This window comes from Astatotilapia calliptera, chromosome 22 (assembly GCF_964374335.1).
Source record: "Astatotilapia calliptera chromosome 22, fAstCal68.1, whole genome shotgun sequence".
Lineage (NCBI taxonomy): Eukaryota > Metazoa > Chordata > Actinopteri > Cichliformes > Cichlidae > Astatotilapia > Astatotilapia calliptera.
Window position 1 is genome coordinate 23,743,695 of NC_137442.1, and position 17,461 is coordinate 23,761,155.

General features: G+C 43.2%; 1 protein-coding gene across 1 annotated transcript in view; it reads right to left on the reverse strand.

Moving 5' to 3' along the window:
• The window catches only part of csmd2 (CUB and Sushi multiple domains 2), a 76,667-nt gene that overhangs the window by 27,538 nt on the left and 31,668 nt on the right, over positions 1-17,461 (reverse strand). The window contains exons 14-22 of the mRNA XM_080295851.1: positions 12,497-12,685; positions 11,544-11,690; positions 9,117-9,305; positions 7,925-8,110; positions 7,606-7,800; positions 7,293-7,466; positions 6,999-7,172; positions 6,300-6,473; positions 2,358-2,546 (exon numbers count right to left, since the gene is read on the reverse strand). Of these exons, the coding sequence (XP_080151977.1) occupies positions 2,358-2,546; positions 6,300-6,473; positions 6,999-7,172; positions 7,293-7,466; positions 7,606-7,800; positions 7,925-8,110; positions 9,117-9,305; positions 11,544-11,690; positions 12,497-12,685 (1,617 nt within the window). The remainder of the gene's footprint in view (positions 1-2,357; positions 2,547-6,299; positions 6,474-6,998; positions 7,173-7,292; positions 7,467-7,605; positions 7,801-7,924; positions 8,111-9,116; positions 9,306-11,543; positions 11,691-12,496; positions 12,686-17,461) is intronic.

A 17,461-nucleotide genomic window follows, 5' to 3' on the forward strand; every position in this document is an offset into this window, starting at 1 on the left:
ATTACAGAGATGCACATCACCTAATATGCTTAATTGGTAGTAGGCTTTCGAGCCTATACAACTTGGAGTAAGACTACATGCATGAAGAGGATGATGTGGACAAAATACTCATTTGCCTAATGTTTGTGAAGGTTCTCAGTCATCCAGGTCATCGTAGTCAAAGGAGCTTGCAAAGAAAAGCGTCTGGACTTCTTTAAGTTGCTTGAAGACGTTTCACCTCTCATCCGAGAAGCTTCTTCAGTTCTAAGGTCAAATGGTGGAGAGTCCCAGATATAAACCTAGTGGGAGTAACCCCCCACAGAGGGACAAAAGGACCCCCTGATGATCCTCTAATCGCCTGAGCCAAGGTGTGAAACTGGGTGTGGGTCCCAATCAGCCAGAGTTTCGGGTGTGTTCATTGTGAAACCTGGCCCCACCTTATCATGCGAATTCCTGAGGTCAGATGGCCCAGGATGTGAGTGGGCGTTAAGGCGTCTGGGAAGGGATCTCAAAACTTGATTATAGATGGCAGAGAGTTGGTGTCGTAAACCCCCGCCTCTGTTCAAAGATGGTCGCTCACAGTGGACATAGATGGCTTCTTTCACTCCTCTTTCAAACCATCTGTCCTCTCTGCCCAAAATGTGAACATTGGCATCCTCGAAAGAGTGTCCTTTATCCTTAAGATGCAGATGGACTGCTGAGTCTTGTCCTGTGGAGGTGGCTCTTCTGTGTTGTGTCATGCGCTTGTGAAGTGGCTGTTTGGTCTCTCCAATGTAGAGGTCTGGGCATTCCTCGCTGCACTGTACAGCATACACCACATTGTTAAGTTTGTGTTTTGGCGTTTTGTCTTTTGGGTGAACCAGTTTTTGTCTGAGCGTGTTGCTGTGTCTGAAATGCACCGGGATGTCGTGCTTGGAGAAAACTCTCCTGAGTTTCTCTGATACACATAGGGGATGACAATGTTGTTGCGTCTGTCCTTCTCATCCTCCCTCGCTGGTGTCTGGTCTTCTTTTCTGTGCCTCTTTGCTGACTTTAAGAACGCCCATTTAGGATAGCCGCACGTTTTGAGTGCTTCCTTTACATGTGTGTGTTCCTTCTTTTTCCCTTCAAGCTTAGAGGGAACATGTTCTGCCCGGTGGTGTAGGGTCCTAATTACTCCAAGTTTGTGTTCCAGAGGGTGATGGGAGTCAAAGAGGAGGTACTGGTCCGTGTGTGTGGGCTTCCGGTAAACGTGCGGCTATCCTAAATGGGCGTTCTTAAAGTCAGCAAAGAGGCACAGAAAAGAAGACCAGACACCAGCGAGGGAGGATAAGAAGGACAGACGCAACAACATTGTCATCCCCTATGTAGCCGGTGTATTAGAAAAACTCAGGAGAGTTTTCTCCAAGCATGACATCCCAGTGCATTTCAGACCCAGCAACACGCTCAGACAAAAACTGGTTCACCCGAAAGACAAAACGCCAAAACACAAACTTAACAATGTGGTGTATGCTGTACAGTGCAGCGAGGAATGCTCAGACCTCTACATTGGAGAGACCAAACAGCCACTTCACAAGCGCATGGCACAACACAGAAGAGCCACCTCCACAGGACAAGACTCAGCAGTCCATCTGCATCTTAAGGATAAAGGACACTCTTTCGTGGATGCCAATGTTCACATTTTGGACAGAGAGGACAGATGGTTTGAAAGAGGAGTGAAAGAAGCCATCTATGTCCACTGTGAGCGACCATCTTTGAACAGAGGCGGGGGTTTACGACACCAACTCTCTGCCATCTATAATCAAGTTTTGAGATCCCTTCCCAGACGCCTTAACGCCCACTCACATCCTGGGCCATCTGACCTCAGGAATTCGCATGATAAGGTGGGGCCAGGTTTCACAATGAACTCACCCAAAACTCTGGCTGATTGGGACCCACACCCAGTTTCACACCTTGGCTCAGGCGATTAGAGGATCATCAGGGGGTCCTTTTGTCCCTCTGTGGGGGGTTACTCCCACTAGGTTTATATCTGGGACTCTCCACCATTTGACCTTAGAACTGAAGAAGCTTCTCGGATGAGAGGTGAAACGTTTTCAAGCAACTTAAAGAAGTCCAGACGCTTTTCTTTGCAAGCTCCTTTGACTCATTTGCCCAATAATTCTGCACTCCCTGTATAACTGTTCAGGAAGAGTTCAACCAATATCGGATTTTCACTACCGGTATCTGAAATATCAGCCGATATAAATACACTGATTTCCTTAAAATGTGTTATTTGTACTAATTTATGAGTCTGCTCTGATCAGCTGGATGTGATCTAAGTGATCTTATTCAGTGTATAATGCAAACAAATAAACAAAACAATATGCCTCATCACCTACAACAACCCAGAGATTACTCACACAGGCATTTGGGTAGAGAGCGGTCCCAGGTGCCATCTCCCTGACAGGAGATCGAGCTGGTGCCCAGCAGGTAGTAGCCTGGACTACAGCGATATGACACAGTGGTTTGGAAGCTGTAGCGATGCGGCCCGCTGGACAGTACCTGCCTAATGCTGTTCTCCACATGTCCTGGCTCTGTGCAGTTAACAACTGAAAGAAAGGAACACAGAGGGGAGCGAGGGAGTTAGCGAGACTGCAAAAAACAACACATTAAGCAATAAGCATTTACATTTTCCTTTTTACAGTTAATAGCAAGAAAGATGAAAGAAGACTCTCATACTGGTAATAGACCACATGTCCTGATATTGATATGACTGTCTCCCACATAGAGACTCAGTTTTAGAAGCATAGTTTTTTTGGTTTATTTTTCTTCATGCCAACTCTGTCCATTACTTTCCCCATCGACTCCTTCCGCCCATCCATCTATCCACCCCAATCCAAATGAAGTAGGAGGCAGACTCCGGAAATAAACATTTGCTTCATTAGAGGCAGTCTCCTGCCGGCCGTCGTGGTGCAGAGATGGTGATGGATGGAAAGCTCACAGGAGAAGAGGCACCATGTCAGTTTAACACCAGATGGAGAGAGTTAGGGAAGGGGAGAATGAGGGATGAGTGAGGGACAGCACGGGAGAGGGTGGAGGGCTGTGCTGTACAAAGTTAGTGAGAAATAGGCCCTGATAGTGGCGAATATACTAAAAGTCGTAACAGAATGTGAGCTGAAGAATGTTACCAAAGCAAGCAAACTGAAATCTGATATTACCTCGACAAAGTCAGCACACATTGGGGAGCAGCTGCTTTCTAGTCTATACCGTTAACCGCCACTAAATGTGTACTACGGAGCCAAAGTTCTAATGGCCTCTACAACGCTGTCTGGGAGTGCCCACGCAGCCATTATGCCCCAGTTGGCCTTGCCAGTCTCGCCCCCATGAGTATGCCTTAGCTACAGCCAAAATGAACCTATTGTATGCTAATGTGCCTAAAAGCTTGCTCATTCTCCTGCTCCCAAGCTGGCCAGCACAGCTAAATCATCCCCCAAATACCTATTATAATGTATTCCTTCCATCGGAGCGCTGACCTGTGGTGCCATCATTTACAACTTACCGCATAATAACACTACAAAGCGCATTTGAAGCAGTGGAGCTGCTTCAGCGCGAGGCTTTCCAAGCTCGGAATTCAGTTTTTGAAAAAATGTACTCAGGCAACACACACACACAGACACACACAGACACACAGAGACACTCCAAAGCGATCCAACACTCATCTAAAATGACTGACCTCCTGGTAAATTCTTGTGTGTGGAGAGAGGGGAAGTAAAAGGATGAAAGGAAAAGACGACTAAAATGGGAGAGGGGAAGAAGGGATGAGGTAATTCATCTCTGTTCAACTCAGAAGCGGGGACCCTGGTTACCCTCTCCTCCTCTTGGCCTTCTGTCAAGTAACAGCCCTGTAAGTGGTATGTCAAAGGGTCTTTTTTTCTATCCTGCGTCTCTTCGCTTTTATCACCGAAAGACAAACACGCACGAGTCTTCCAAGAAAGGCAAGTATAGCTGCAACTAAAATTGGTGATTAAAGAGGGGCAGAAGACTGGCTGCACTGACGGTGCTCTCGTGTTCCCTGCATTATTGATGGCACCTACGAACTCTTATAGTTAAAATCTAGACCATGGAAATCATTAGCTTTGTCTGACTGACTCCCGCCCTTACCCCTTTTTTCTGCCTTCTGCGTCTATTTCTCTCTATGTTTTCATCTAAGAGAAAAGCTAAAGGTTTAGTTAGAACTGAGGTGTTATTACTGCACAGTTTTCCACTCAGGGAGGAAGTACATGCCAGACAGGAGAGCACACTTCACTAAATACGCCTCGATTGCTATAATTACGGTGATAAATCTGATTGACAACGAGACCTCTAAGCTACTTATGTCTCCACATCAACAGTGGGGATAATGGCCGTCGAACGCACGCATCCTCCACCAACACAGCATTCACATAAAAAAAAGCCCCCTCAGAGTCAGCATCTGCATCGAAACAAGGCCAATGCTAATATGATGTCACTGCTAGAGCGAAGAGATTTAAAGCGTATGTCTGGGAGAAAATCTCGCCTGCTTATGCATGCAGCAGCCAAATGTGATTCTCCCCTTTTTTATTAACCAAAGAAGCATTCCTGTGAGACTTGTAACCTCCCCATCCCATCAGAAGTGTCGGGAAAAAAAAGAGGCCACATTCCTTTTCTCCTCATTTAAAACAAACTCATGAGTCCATCAGTCTCCGGTTCTGTCACTGTCTTGTCACATTTAGGGCCCGACCTTGCGAGCGGCCCGTTTCTGCGCCTGTCACACAGCCTCAGTTAGTACGGACTTAGAGACAGACACGAGTGCCTGAGATGCGCCGCTTGTCACGAAAACACTGTCAAATTAAAAGTCCTTGCCTCGCTCATTCAAAGCAAAGCAGGGTACTTCTTATTCAGAGCTAAAGCCAGGACGCCGGTCTCCAAAGGCGGCTGCCTTTCATACAAGCTCAAGGATTCTGCGATTGTTTCTTGGCTCTCTCTGCATGGTTATTAACTGACTTTGTCTCTCTGACAGACAGGTGAGCCTAAGGGTGTAACAGAGGCAGCTAGGCTAAGAGGAAATAATACGACATGTAAATATTACCCAGAACCTCCACGGACCATATGGTTGAAACTGCGGTAATTAAATGATCGGGTCTTCTCTTTGAGTTTCATTTCATTTTCCTCTAATACGTGTCAGTTAAACTCTTCCTCTCCCCAGATGCTGCTGTGCTTCGCCTGCGCTCTCATTGTGATTGGGGGAGAGTAAAAAATACCTGCACCTCCATAAGCAAGGGTGTAGATACAAACTCACTTTTTGCATCAGGTACCAACGCTAGCGTGGTTTTGAATACCTCAACAAGACTTGTGCCTAATGCTGGACTATTGTAACTCATTATTATCTCAGCCTTTGATCCATCTGATCCAGACTGGTGCAACAAGAGTACTGACAGGGATGACAAAGAGGGCGCATATTCCTCCCACATTAGCTTCTCTTCATTGGCTTCTTATTAATCTAGTATTGAATTTAAAATCCTGCTCCTCACATACAAAGTCTTGAATAATCAGGTCCCATCTTATCTTAAAGACCTCATAGTGCTGTATCACCCCAACAGAGCACTTTGCTCTCAGAGTGCAGGCTTACTTGTGGTTCCCAGGGTATTTAAAAATAGAAAGGGAAGCAGAGCCTTCAGCTTAGAGCCCCTCTTCTGTGGAACCAGCTCCCAGTTTGAATTCATGACAAACACTGCTTTTAAGGTTAGGCTTAAACTTTCCTTTCTGATAAAGCTTCAAGTCAACAACTGCTCCTAATGCACTGTCATTATTATTATTGTATTCATATTATTAAAAATCTGGAATTTGCATTAGATTTTTATTTTGGAATCAAAAGCTATGGTTTTTTTTTTTGCATTTATGTATTTTTAACTGTCGTCTCTTTCCACAACTTTCCACAACGCATCTGGTCATTGCGTTTTCAGTGGGAGAAACTTTTCAGCTGGAACTTCTTCAGTCTCAGCTGACTGCAGGTTTCTACAACCTTATAAACAGTACATTAGCACAGTGACTGAAACTAGGATCACTAGCGAACAATGGGCTGTGAGGTCATCATTTCTTTTTATATTAAAAATGGATACATATATTTTGAAATGATGGAGTTGTCGTGGATAAACTGTCACACTAGTTTGTCTACACACGGCTAGTTAACCAACTTTGTTTCCTTTGCTTTTAATGAAATAATGAACATCACACTGGTCACAGGATCTGGTAAAAGATGACATCCCGCACATATATTTTTTTTATCTTCACATGTATTCTTGGAATTTCAGCAATAAGGTACTGAGCATTGATTTGGCACTCACTTTTACACCTGGGTAGGATGTTGCTCCACTGCCCGTTGGCCTGGCAAGTCGATTTTACAGCCCCTTGTAGAACGTATCCAGTATTGCAGATGAAACGCACGACATCGTTTAGGTTAAACTGGGTTCCTTGGGTCATACCAAAGGTAGGGTTGCCAGGGTGGCCACAGGTGATGGCTGAGAGAGTCAAGGGAGAAAGAAAGTCATGTCTACACACTTGCTGAGCAGTTGAGTGAATGAATGGGCTTAACACCACCACCTTAGTAAGGCCTGTATTACAAAACAAAACAAAAGATACTAAAGCCACAGGCTCTACACCAGTGACATGTCTGATTTTTGCTTTAACCGCTGGCATCTTGTAAAGTAATCTTCTTACAAAATTATTTGTATTAAAAGACAAATACCATGCATTCTTTTGGAATAATAATTTTGTCTTTGTAAGTAAAAGTGCAAAACATATATAGAAGCTTCTAAGTAAAAATGCTTGCAGCAATAAAATAACTGGTGATTAGTGCCAGCAGGCCCAAGTATAATCACTATGAACTGGCAGTCAGTTAGTGAGTTATGATCAGAACAAGACGACATGTGTGTCCATTTACTAAAAATCACTACGGCACTTTAAGCAGAGAGAGAAAGTCAGACACGCACTAGCTTACAACACACACAGCTTTACAAATAATAGGTGTTTGCTGTGGCACTTACGAACACAAACAGGAGTATGTCCTGACCAGTGGTGATCCTGTTCACAGACTCGCACTGACACTCCAATGAGCCGAAATCCTGGGTTACACTGGTACACAACGCTGCCTCGATAGTTATAATTCTCCCCAATGATCTGGCCATTCACTATTGGCTCTGGAGTACCACAATGGCCCGCTGAGGATGAGCAAGAGAAAAAAAAGAAAAAGTCCCACGTAAGTGTTGCTAATAATGCTTGAAGCAAAGTGCAGGACACATGGAAAGTAGTAAAACATTTTAGGGTGTTTAAGCTCTCACCCAGGCACTGGACCTGTGTTCCACTCCAAAGCCCGTTGGACATACACTCTCGCACCCGAGAGCCCACCAAGGTATAGCCCGTGTTGCATGAGAAAATAGCTGTAGCTCCATACACAGTAAGGGTTCCAATCTTGTGTCCGTTCGGTGGAGTCCCGAGGTCCCCGCAGGAGATGACTGAAATGGGGGGAAAAACACAAATGGGTATAGATTCCCATTGATTAGAAAACAGTTCTGTTTGGCTCCATTCTTTTTGTTTGGGTCAGATGAGCAAGATGTTAAAAGTCTTTAAAGTAAGAAAACTGTTTACACTCACTCTCGCAAACTGGGCGAGGATTTGGATAGTTCCATGTGCTGTTGGCTTGGCAGCGAATTACCCTTTGACCTCTGTAATAATATCCTGGGTCGCAAGTGAGCATCATGATAGCATCATATTGGTTTTGAGTCCCATAGATTAGCCTCCATCTCCCATGTTCCACTGCAGAGTGACCAATGTCGGGGCAGGTGACAGCTGGAAGATCAAAGATCAAACCATAATTCATTCAGATTAATTCTTTTTTTCTTGTTGGTGGTGGGTTTTTTGTAATGATTTGGTTTTTTTTCTACTTGTGACTGCAAACCACTACTATACTCACGAATACATCTAGGTGGGGCCTCTATGGGGCTCCACCTCCCAGACTCCTGACAGATCACTGAGGTGGTGATGGGCCCCGAGAGCCGAAATCCAGGGTTACATTGATAGGTGACTCTGGCTCCTAGAGAGAAGTCCTGGCCAGCAATGCTGCCATTAACAGGAGGAACTGGCATCCCACAGGACATGACTGGGAAAGAAATAAAGGGGGGGAAATGCAGCAGGTAGGTAAGATATCAAAAACTAAAATGCACAAACCATCTTTGTATGCGGGGTGCTTAGCTAACAACTGGCTTCCTGTACAAACACACTGTGAAAGCCTTCACCGATGTGCAGTAAACATTAGCTTGGGCCACCATCTGCACAATATAAACAGTCTAGTGTAGAGAGAACACATGCAATTCATGTGGAGATTACACCTGGTGCAGACTTGACCAGACACTGAATGGCTGGCACTGGCGGCTCTGAGTTTATGCTTCAGCTGATTTTGTTAGCAGGGCTGGTGGAAAGTAGAATGTGGAAATAGAGCTTTTAGATTTCATGCTTTTGTTATAGAATAAAGGCGAAAATCTGAACACGCACACAAACACATTTCACTGATATTGGAACTCGATGAATGTGACACAATAGCCTTGTGAAATTTTTAAAATAGACATATATTACAACTCTGTGGTTTTATTTGTTTTGTTTTATTTATTTATTTTCTTTCAACAAGCAATTCAATCAAACATCTGTGTAGTTTTTGTTAAATATGGGGAGTTTCAAAGATCGATTAAACTGCTGGACGTTTTCAAAAAGTGACAAGCAAACAACAGGCTAAAACCCAGCAGATTAACACATAAAGCAATTGAACTGAAGATCTTCTAAAGCAACAATGAAGTGTGCATCCTCTAAAACCGTCTTAGGGCTGCAGGTGACATCATCAAACTCTAATCTCAGAGATTCAGAGAAACGTTTTTATCAAATCATGCTATCACAATGTCTTCTTGAATCCCAATTAGCTAAAGTGTGCTAAAACTTGAGCAATTCATTACTTTTGAGAAACAGTGCGAGAGTAGATGCTGAATCAGAAGGATAATGGTGAAAATAGTTTTATGAGCAAAATATCGAGGCCAATCAAAACTATCTGACCCCTTTACTGATTTTATTAAACATATTTGTTATTTACTCATCAGTTGCTGCTGCCGACCGCTCACCTTGGCAAAGCGGGACCGGTGCGTTCCACTGGTAGATCACCTGTGCAGTCCGCGTACAGGTGGCACTGCTTTGGCCAATAAGACGAAAGCCCTGGTCACAGCTGAAACGCAGGGTGCTGCCGAGTTTTGTGCCTGTCAGACTGTGCACTGTGCCATTTACTGGGCTGTTTGGAGGGCTGCAGTAGGCAGCTTTGACACAAAAAAAAGAAAGAAAGAAAGAAAGAAAAGATACAGGAAAAGATAAAATTGAGTTCAATGAGGACAACAAACAATCACGAGCCAATAAGATGCAGTTGTTAAAAAAAAGGTGACAGATTAATGTTCTTTCAATAGTCCCAGATCCCTTTTTCATCTTCTACCCCAGGTGACATAAAGGAGGATATGAATTTATACAAGTGTTAACCTGCAATTTCTTTCTGGCAAAACCCCCCAAAACTACTTGAGACAAGAAAAATTGATTAAAGAAAAATATTGTTCTGCAAAGCAAAGCTGGAGTTTGTCAGCTACCCCAGAGGAGATTCGTAAAAGTGACGGGTACAAAAAAGCAGGAACAAAGTGTATGTTGTTGTTTTCGGTTAAAATTGGTAGCGGCGATGATCATTCATCATGGCAAATGGTGCCGACGATGGAGTCCAGGTTTCCAAAGAACTGAAGGTTCCCAGGCCTAAACTGTATTTTTGCAGATTTCACAATAGCGTGGCACATCACTGCACATCAGCTGAAGATTGAGGGAGTTTAAGTAAAGAAACACAGATTGTCAAAACGGTTTTCAATTTATGCAACGGGATAACGGGACATAGGAAATGACGCTCGCTGTGGGAACTGCTGACTGCATTACATTTTTAGAAAAATGCTAATTTAAATTCAACTTGCTAACATGTGGGAATGGAAATGGCCTCTCTTTCAAGTTAGTGTGAATTTTTTAAAAACAGACAATCAGATGACTCTTCCCTGCTGTATAAAATCTTAAAGCCATGTCAAAGGTTAGGATGTTTTTGCCCATTTTTAAACTGTTGCTACCTTGAAACATTTTTTTTCCCAAGGCGAGAGGTAATTTGAGCCTTTTCAAGTGAGCTGACAGACCTTTTTGTGGCACAGAAGAGATGTTAGATAAAACACACTTTATGCAGAATTTGACACTGAGGTTCACTAAGAAAGATGTTAGATTTCTTAGGCGATGATACACGGCAGTTCAGTGCAGGCCTTGGGCTGTCAAAAGTAGTGTCTGAGCTTAATGTTGAAGAGCCAGACATCTCCACTCTCATCAGGAGGATGGCTTCTCATTAATGTTCTTCTTGATGACTACACAGATAAGAAAAAGAAGACATGCAAACCCAAATTAAATACCCTGCAAAGGTACTGTATATGTTCCTCTGCAAGGCCTTTTCCTGTCAGTCACTGTGACTGGCGGCTTCTGAGCCACCCTTGAGTTCAGTTCTTTACTTCTATCTGGGTCTAGCTCATTTGCCCGTGTTCATTTCTACTTGCCCTGTTATACAGTTTGTCTTTTTGCAATCAACCCTGCAGCTGCCGACAGAGTCGGGCTCACTGTAAGTTAATTGAATCCACGGAGAAGATGAATGGAGTGAAACAGTGAGGGAAGTCTTGGATGGAGAGTAAAAACAGGAAGTAATGGAATGGAATACCTTCCCCTTCAGAGAAAAGATGGATTGATGAGGAGCATAGCTGAACACAGTCCTATCTGTTTCTTCCTTCCCACTAAGATACCACAAAAGGTGATTCCATACAGACCGAGGCAACTCTTGGGTTCTCAAACAGACCTCAGTCTGTGGCTTAACCCGCTACAGCAAAATCCGTCAGTGCTTAGGAAGAAGATATTAAACGAGGCAAAAGAAAAATAGGGCAGAACATCCGGTTGGGGAGACAGAAAGCTCCGCTGAGAGGAGGGGAGAGAGACGATTAGTCAATCTGGCTGAGTGGTGTTGATACAGAACGGAGGGAGCCTTTTAAATATTTACACAGTCATAATTCACAGCGAGTTATGCAGGTGTCGTATACCAACAGATCCTTCACAGGAGCAGGACAAAACAGAGGAATAATAGGCAATACAAGACACAGTGTTTACTAATTCCCAAGTGTTGCAGATGCCTACCACCCCCACTAGGTTGTCATAGAGATGGCTGATATTTCTGGTCATCTCAGCTGCAGTTGGCAGTCCAAATATTGGTCTCCTTTAGAGAGTAAACCGAACACACCACTGAAGAGACTGAATTTACAAACGAGGTCCAGAATTATCAAGTTAATATTCCCCAGTGTACATATGAAGCTGTCAATGTCTGCCATTCCACACATTTTAAGCATTTCGGTGTTGGCCTTGAATTTCATAAAGACTTGAAAACTTTAGAGAAATTCGATTTCGAAAGAAGCCATGCACCCCATGCTAGCAAATCGCTGCTTTAGACTCACCTGAGTAGCGTATGCGGAAGCCTTTGTGGCTGGTAGTGTGATCGAAGGACCAGTGCAGGTAGACTTTGTTACTGGAACTGGTGATGCTGAGCGGACTGGAATAGTTACCACTTAGTGTGATTAGGAGAGGACTCTGTCTGGATGGGCCTGGATGAAGACATGGGTGAGGGGAATGATGATTTGAGAGGCATCCAGCTGTAAAAATCACAAGACTACTAAAAAGGCACGGTTTTTATCTAAGCTTTTATGTTCTATAAATGTGAGATAAATTCTGTAAAGTATATTCTAGTCAAAAGTAAAAAACAAAAATGTAATGAGGACACATAATTTATATACATATATATATATATATCCACATATATATATTTGCACAGAATTTATCTTTATCCAAACAGAAGCACAGAAGTTTGAAAAATATCACAATTTCCTAATCTTCTAATGATGGGGAAAAAAATAAGACTTCAGTCCATAATTGGCTTGGCAGCCCCAAGGTTAGCAAATGTCTGTTCCTCTACACTCGGCAGAAGATAAAAAGCACTAATCAGCATCACCAGTGTATACGATCACCACTTTCTCAGAGCAGCCTGGCAGAGATGCTGACTGTACCTCTAATCACATGCAAATGTACAAGGCAGATGTAGATGTTCTGTCACCATAAAAGGGAGCCTACGTTTGATTTTCTGTTACCAGTGGCAGAGAGCTTTGTTGGGAATAGTGGATTTAGCCTTCTGGCTTATTTTAGCCTTTAATTGCAGATATCTGTGAAAATGACTCTTTTTGCCAGGGGATATGTGAAAGGAGATGTCACAGGGAGTCCAGCTGGTAATCCAGACCAAGAAAACCACTAGGAAATGTAATGGTATAAACCAAACAGGTACAAACAGATAAACACTGTCGTTTATGTTAGCACTGATGAACACAAGTTCTCTGTCTTAACAGATGCAGTCACTCACCATCAAAGATTTCAAGCTCATCGAACTGACGGCTGGTCTGGAAATGTTCGATAGTGAAAGTGATGTTGTAGCCGGGTTCTACCTTAACCACCCAGGAGCAGGACTCAAAGTGGGGAAAACCGTTGCCGGGCGACTGACTCATGATGACGCCCGTGGAGGCTGTGAGTATCTCGTTCATGGGACACGTCACTGTTGACAGAAAGAAACAGCAGAGAGACAAAACGTAAATCTATTATTGTGACCTACAGGAATGATGATCTGTTCCTGTATTGTCGTTTCATAATTGCGCATCACATTCAGCGATTGTTCATTTGTTTTAGTGGAATCAATTTACCTTGAAACACAAATTGGATTGGTTAGAGCCATACTGTTGCTGGAGGGCAACTCAATGTGACTAAAAGCATAGCTAAGCTAATTGTCATTCTGGTCCTGATGCTGTCACGGGGAAACAAAGCTGTCCATGCTAAGTCACTCCAGGAAACGGCTTATACGTTACATAATATTACTGACTTGCCATTAGCGTATTCCGTCTTCTTTTCCCATTGTGAGTGTGCGACAGATGTGATGCTAACTCGGTGGTTAACGCTCACATCTGCCTCAAAGCGCCTTTTTGAAGAGGCACGTCTGGGCGGACCTCATACATCCGCTCATCTCATTTTCTCCCTCTGTCATTTGCATTCTTGCAGGACGTCTCCTTTGACATTTTCTAGTGGTTTCATTCCATATTATCAGACAGCACGCAGCGCTCCTGTCTGTTGTGTTTTTGCTGCAGTGCTGTAAAGCCAACCTTTTAATCTGACAGAGATGTCTGCATGCACACTGCAGCCCCATAAACAAGCTGCAAAATGAAAGGATGCAACATGCTGTTATGGCGACACAATGCAACAGCTACACTGTTTGTTTAAATACTACTTGTCTTCACTGTGTCTATATGCATAGAGAAGATGAAGCTGATGTGTAATAACACTTTCAACAAAGCTAAAAAAATCTCTGTAGTTGCACACAAACATTAAAAAAGGATTTTTCTACTGCTGTGATTACAGCTTTCAATAGTTTCCATAGAAAATTATCTAAGAACAAATTTTGCCATACCTAACAGTATTTAACTGTTTTAACACAGAAGCCCTGCTGCAACTCAATTTAAATTGCACTGAATTCAAGTCATCCAAGTCATGGTAATCCCATGAATAAACCTTAGCAGAGGTTGTCCCTTAGAAAGGTCATTGAGCCACTATTAATCATGTGTGTCATCACATGAGCCAAGATGGGAAAAAATGCGAAGGTCATTACCTCCAGAGGTTTCGGGTGAAACCACTGTGAGGGCTTGCCCAATCCTATAATGTGACCCTATCAAGTCAGCTGATGCAAGATGACTCTCCACCTTTTGATTTTAGAACTGAGGAAGCCTTATGGATGAGAGGTGCAACATCTTCAAGAAAACCTCAAAGAAGTCCAATCATTTTCTTTCCAACCTCCTTAGACTCAATTCATTGCTATTTATACGGCACCATATAACAACGTGATCTCAAGGTGCTTTATATTGTAAGGTAAAGGCCCTAAAACAATAGAAAGAAAATCCCAACAGTTAGACGAGCCTCTAAAAACAAGCATTTGGTGACTGCGAGAAGGAAAAACCTCCTTTTAACAGGAGAGAACAGGCTCAGGGAGAGGCAGCCATCTGCCGAGCCCGGAGATGAAGGGAGGGAGACAGGACAAAAGACGTGCAACCCAACAGTTTAAGTCCTGTTGAAATTATGAATACATCCATTCCAACTAATAGCAATAAAAAAAGAGTATATTTAAGCTGTTACACGCCAAAGGCTTTAAATTCTTTCATTGGAGAAATCATTAAAAACACACACACATACATAAAAATGTACTGACAAACCGCTTAAAACAGCACTTACTCGACCAGGTGCTCTCTCTGCATGTGCATAGATTTTTTTGCAAGCATTTGTGTTTGTCAAACAAATGTGGCAGAAAACTTTGCTTGGGGTATAAAGTATCTGCCGTGTGCTGCAATTTTAATACCCATGCACTGTTTTACCTTAGGGCAAAGGAAGCACTTGGCACTTTGAGGTCCTTCACAACAGCTGAGAAATCCTGAATTCTCTGACTGGAGCTCAAGCTGTGTGCCTCTTTTCTTGAGCAATGTGAAGCGACTATTAACTTGTAAATAGGTGAGCCTGTGTGTGTGAATGAACAGTTGTGCATGCCTTGGTTTGTTCATCATCTTCTCTGTGTTCATAGGGGAAAAAGATTATGAAATTTGCATAAAAATATGGCAGAAAGCCTTGGTTTAAACAGCATCTGCAAATAATTCTTCCCGTTTGTTTTACTGGGGTTGGCGTGTCAGCTAGATGGGATTTATTCCCTCAGGAAATTTCGGATAATGTCAGGTAAGCTGGCATGTAAGAATTATTTTCTGTCAAATGTAACCATTTGTTGCATTTGCTACATTTCCCTAAGTATAATGCTTCCAAACAAACAATTAATATTTGTCAGTGTTCTTCATCAACCAAAAACAGCAGTTTTGTCTAAAAAAAAAGAAAAAGAAAAAAGAAAATAGCCTGGCAAAGTACCACTTCTGGCATCGACTTCTGGAAGTAAAGCAACATTAATCACCTATGATCCTAAATTCCGAGAAGACATTCCCCAAGTCTGCAAAAATCATTTACAACGTCAAGCCCCTCAGTGGATATGAGTCAAAAAGGTTTAAATCCGTCAGCGATAGTGGAAGTGATTGCACCTGGAAGTGGCATATAAAATCTAAGAGTGAAGTTCATTAAATGATCAATTCTCCGAGGATGAGATATGTGTTGTCAGTGACCTTTCAGAAAGCCTGGATGTGTCTTCAAAACTCACTTCAGCTTGTCTCGGAGCTGATGGAAAGAGATGGGCAGGGGCGCTTATCTATAGGCTGCTACTTATTAAACTAATCCACTTTGAAATGAAGCATCACTCTGGCTGTAAACAAAAGGGTATTAGGGGACAAATCTGACAGCTGGAAAAAAGAAAAAGAAAAAGAAAGTGTGTGTGTGTGAGGGGGGGTGCTTCGACACACAAGGTGAGATCAACCCTGATAGAGCTCAAAATGAAATCTCACTTTAATGAGACGAGGAGCGGAATAAACAGGCAGCAGGGACAGCGTTCTGTGAAGCGTCCCTTCTGTTTGTGGGGAAACTGTTCAAAGTTTGCAAATATCTTCCCAATCAAACTGCCCCTATACATAAATCTACTATATGTGTCAAGCTTGAACTGCTGCATTGCCGTTGAGATGGCTTTTAATTAGCATAAGCCGAGGTCTGATAACGAGACGAATGAATAGGAAGGGCCACAACATAAGTATTAATGTGGATCAGGGCCTAACAACTCTTAGAAGTCAGGGATGACAATGAAGATGGGAAACGAAGGGGGTAGCTGTAATCCATTCTAACAAAAGAAGACAGGGGCAGAGAGAGAGGGGAAAAAAATCGGAGCGGAAGAGAGATAAATGAAGAGGCGAGAAAAACAAAAGGGGACAGGGATGAAGAAAGCTACTGTAACTAGCTGGGAAAGTAATGTGATGGATTATTATGCAGGTTTTAACCAGAAATCTGTCTGGGGGATAAACACAGGGATTTGGACTCATCAGAGCTCATTGTGTTTTCATTAATGAATTCAAGCAACACTTTGTACTGATGCTGCAGCTTTGTGTGTGTGATGCCTGAACTCCCTGTGGTCTCTGCAGACAGCAAATGTAGTTAAGGGCCGTGGGTCCAATACAACCCAGTGTAATCAAATAGAAGGGAAATCAAATGCTGAACCAAGCCACCGGTTGCTCCGATGGCAGCAAATACCCATCTGGATGACTGGCAACTGTTCTCTGAATTAAACAGCTAAAAAACTAAAGTTACTGTGTGTCAGTGTTTACATATTTATGATGGTAGGTTTTATTTCTCTGCCTGTATGACAGGTTTTTGGGAAGGTAGAGACAGATAGATCTGGGTATTGACAGACACCTGTGTGTTATAAAGTGTGTGGGAATGCACGGCGCTCTGTTTTCAAGCAGCCTCAGACAATGACAAAGAAAGTCTGGGGAACAAAGGCTACATGTGTTATGTAAGAACATAAGTCTGATGTTAGTGAGTCATGGGAGAGAAGTGAGTGTCGAGTGAGGGAGGAGGGGAATGCAGAGGATGAGAGAGGATGCTGGCGCCGAGGGGGCAAGGAACACTGCAGACCCGGCAGTGGTTCCAGGGCTGCACTCTTGGAAGACTGTCACAGAATGACAACATCCAACGCTGCGTAACCCAGACACCAGCTAGACCGGCGTGGAGGTGCATACAGTATACGTATACAGCGACTCGGTGTGTGTTTGTGTGCGGGGAGTGAGGGCTGCTAAATGTGCAGGGAGGGTTTTGCTTGTCAGAGCTAGAAGTGGTGATTTGATAGGTGCAGCTGCAGCCGGCATGTCCCCTGCATTTCAATGAGCTGTTGCTCTTCGTCTCTTCACTGCCCTCCAACTAAGTCTCTCCCTGTCTCCCTTTCTCGCCTTGCTTTTAAACTCTAGCCCCACTCTCACTTACTCACTACCCTTCTGCTCATTTAGCAATTTCTCCTCCATCTTTTCCAGGCCAGTTTTTGGCTTTTTCCAGCATATCCAGAGTTATACTCAAACTGCTCTCTTCCTATCGGTTTATCTTTTGACCCTCTTCTCTCTCCCTCTCATTCGAGCATCGTCTTTTAACTTTTTCTCTGCTTTCAGCTCCCTAAAAAAAGCTAATAAAAGCTGGAGAAAAGGGGAGCAGGAGGTGGGTTGTCTGTTCTCAGTACATTAGTCAGCACAAAGGGAAACAAATTGTTGAAGGGAATTTTGCAACTGAACCTATATTAAAAGCCTAAAAAAATTACTGGATTTTATGCATTAGTTTGATTCAATTTTATTTATTTAGCGCCAAATCACAACAACAGTTGCCTCAAAGT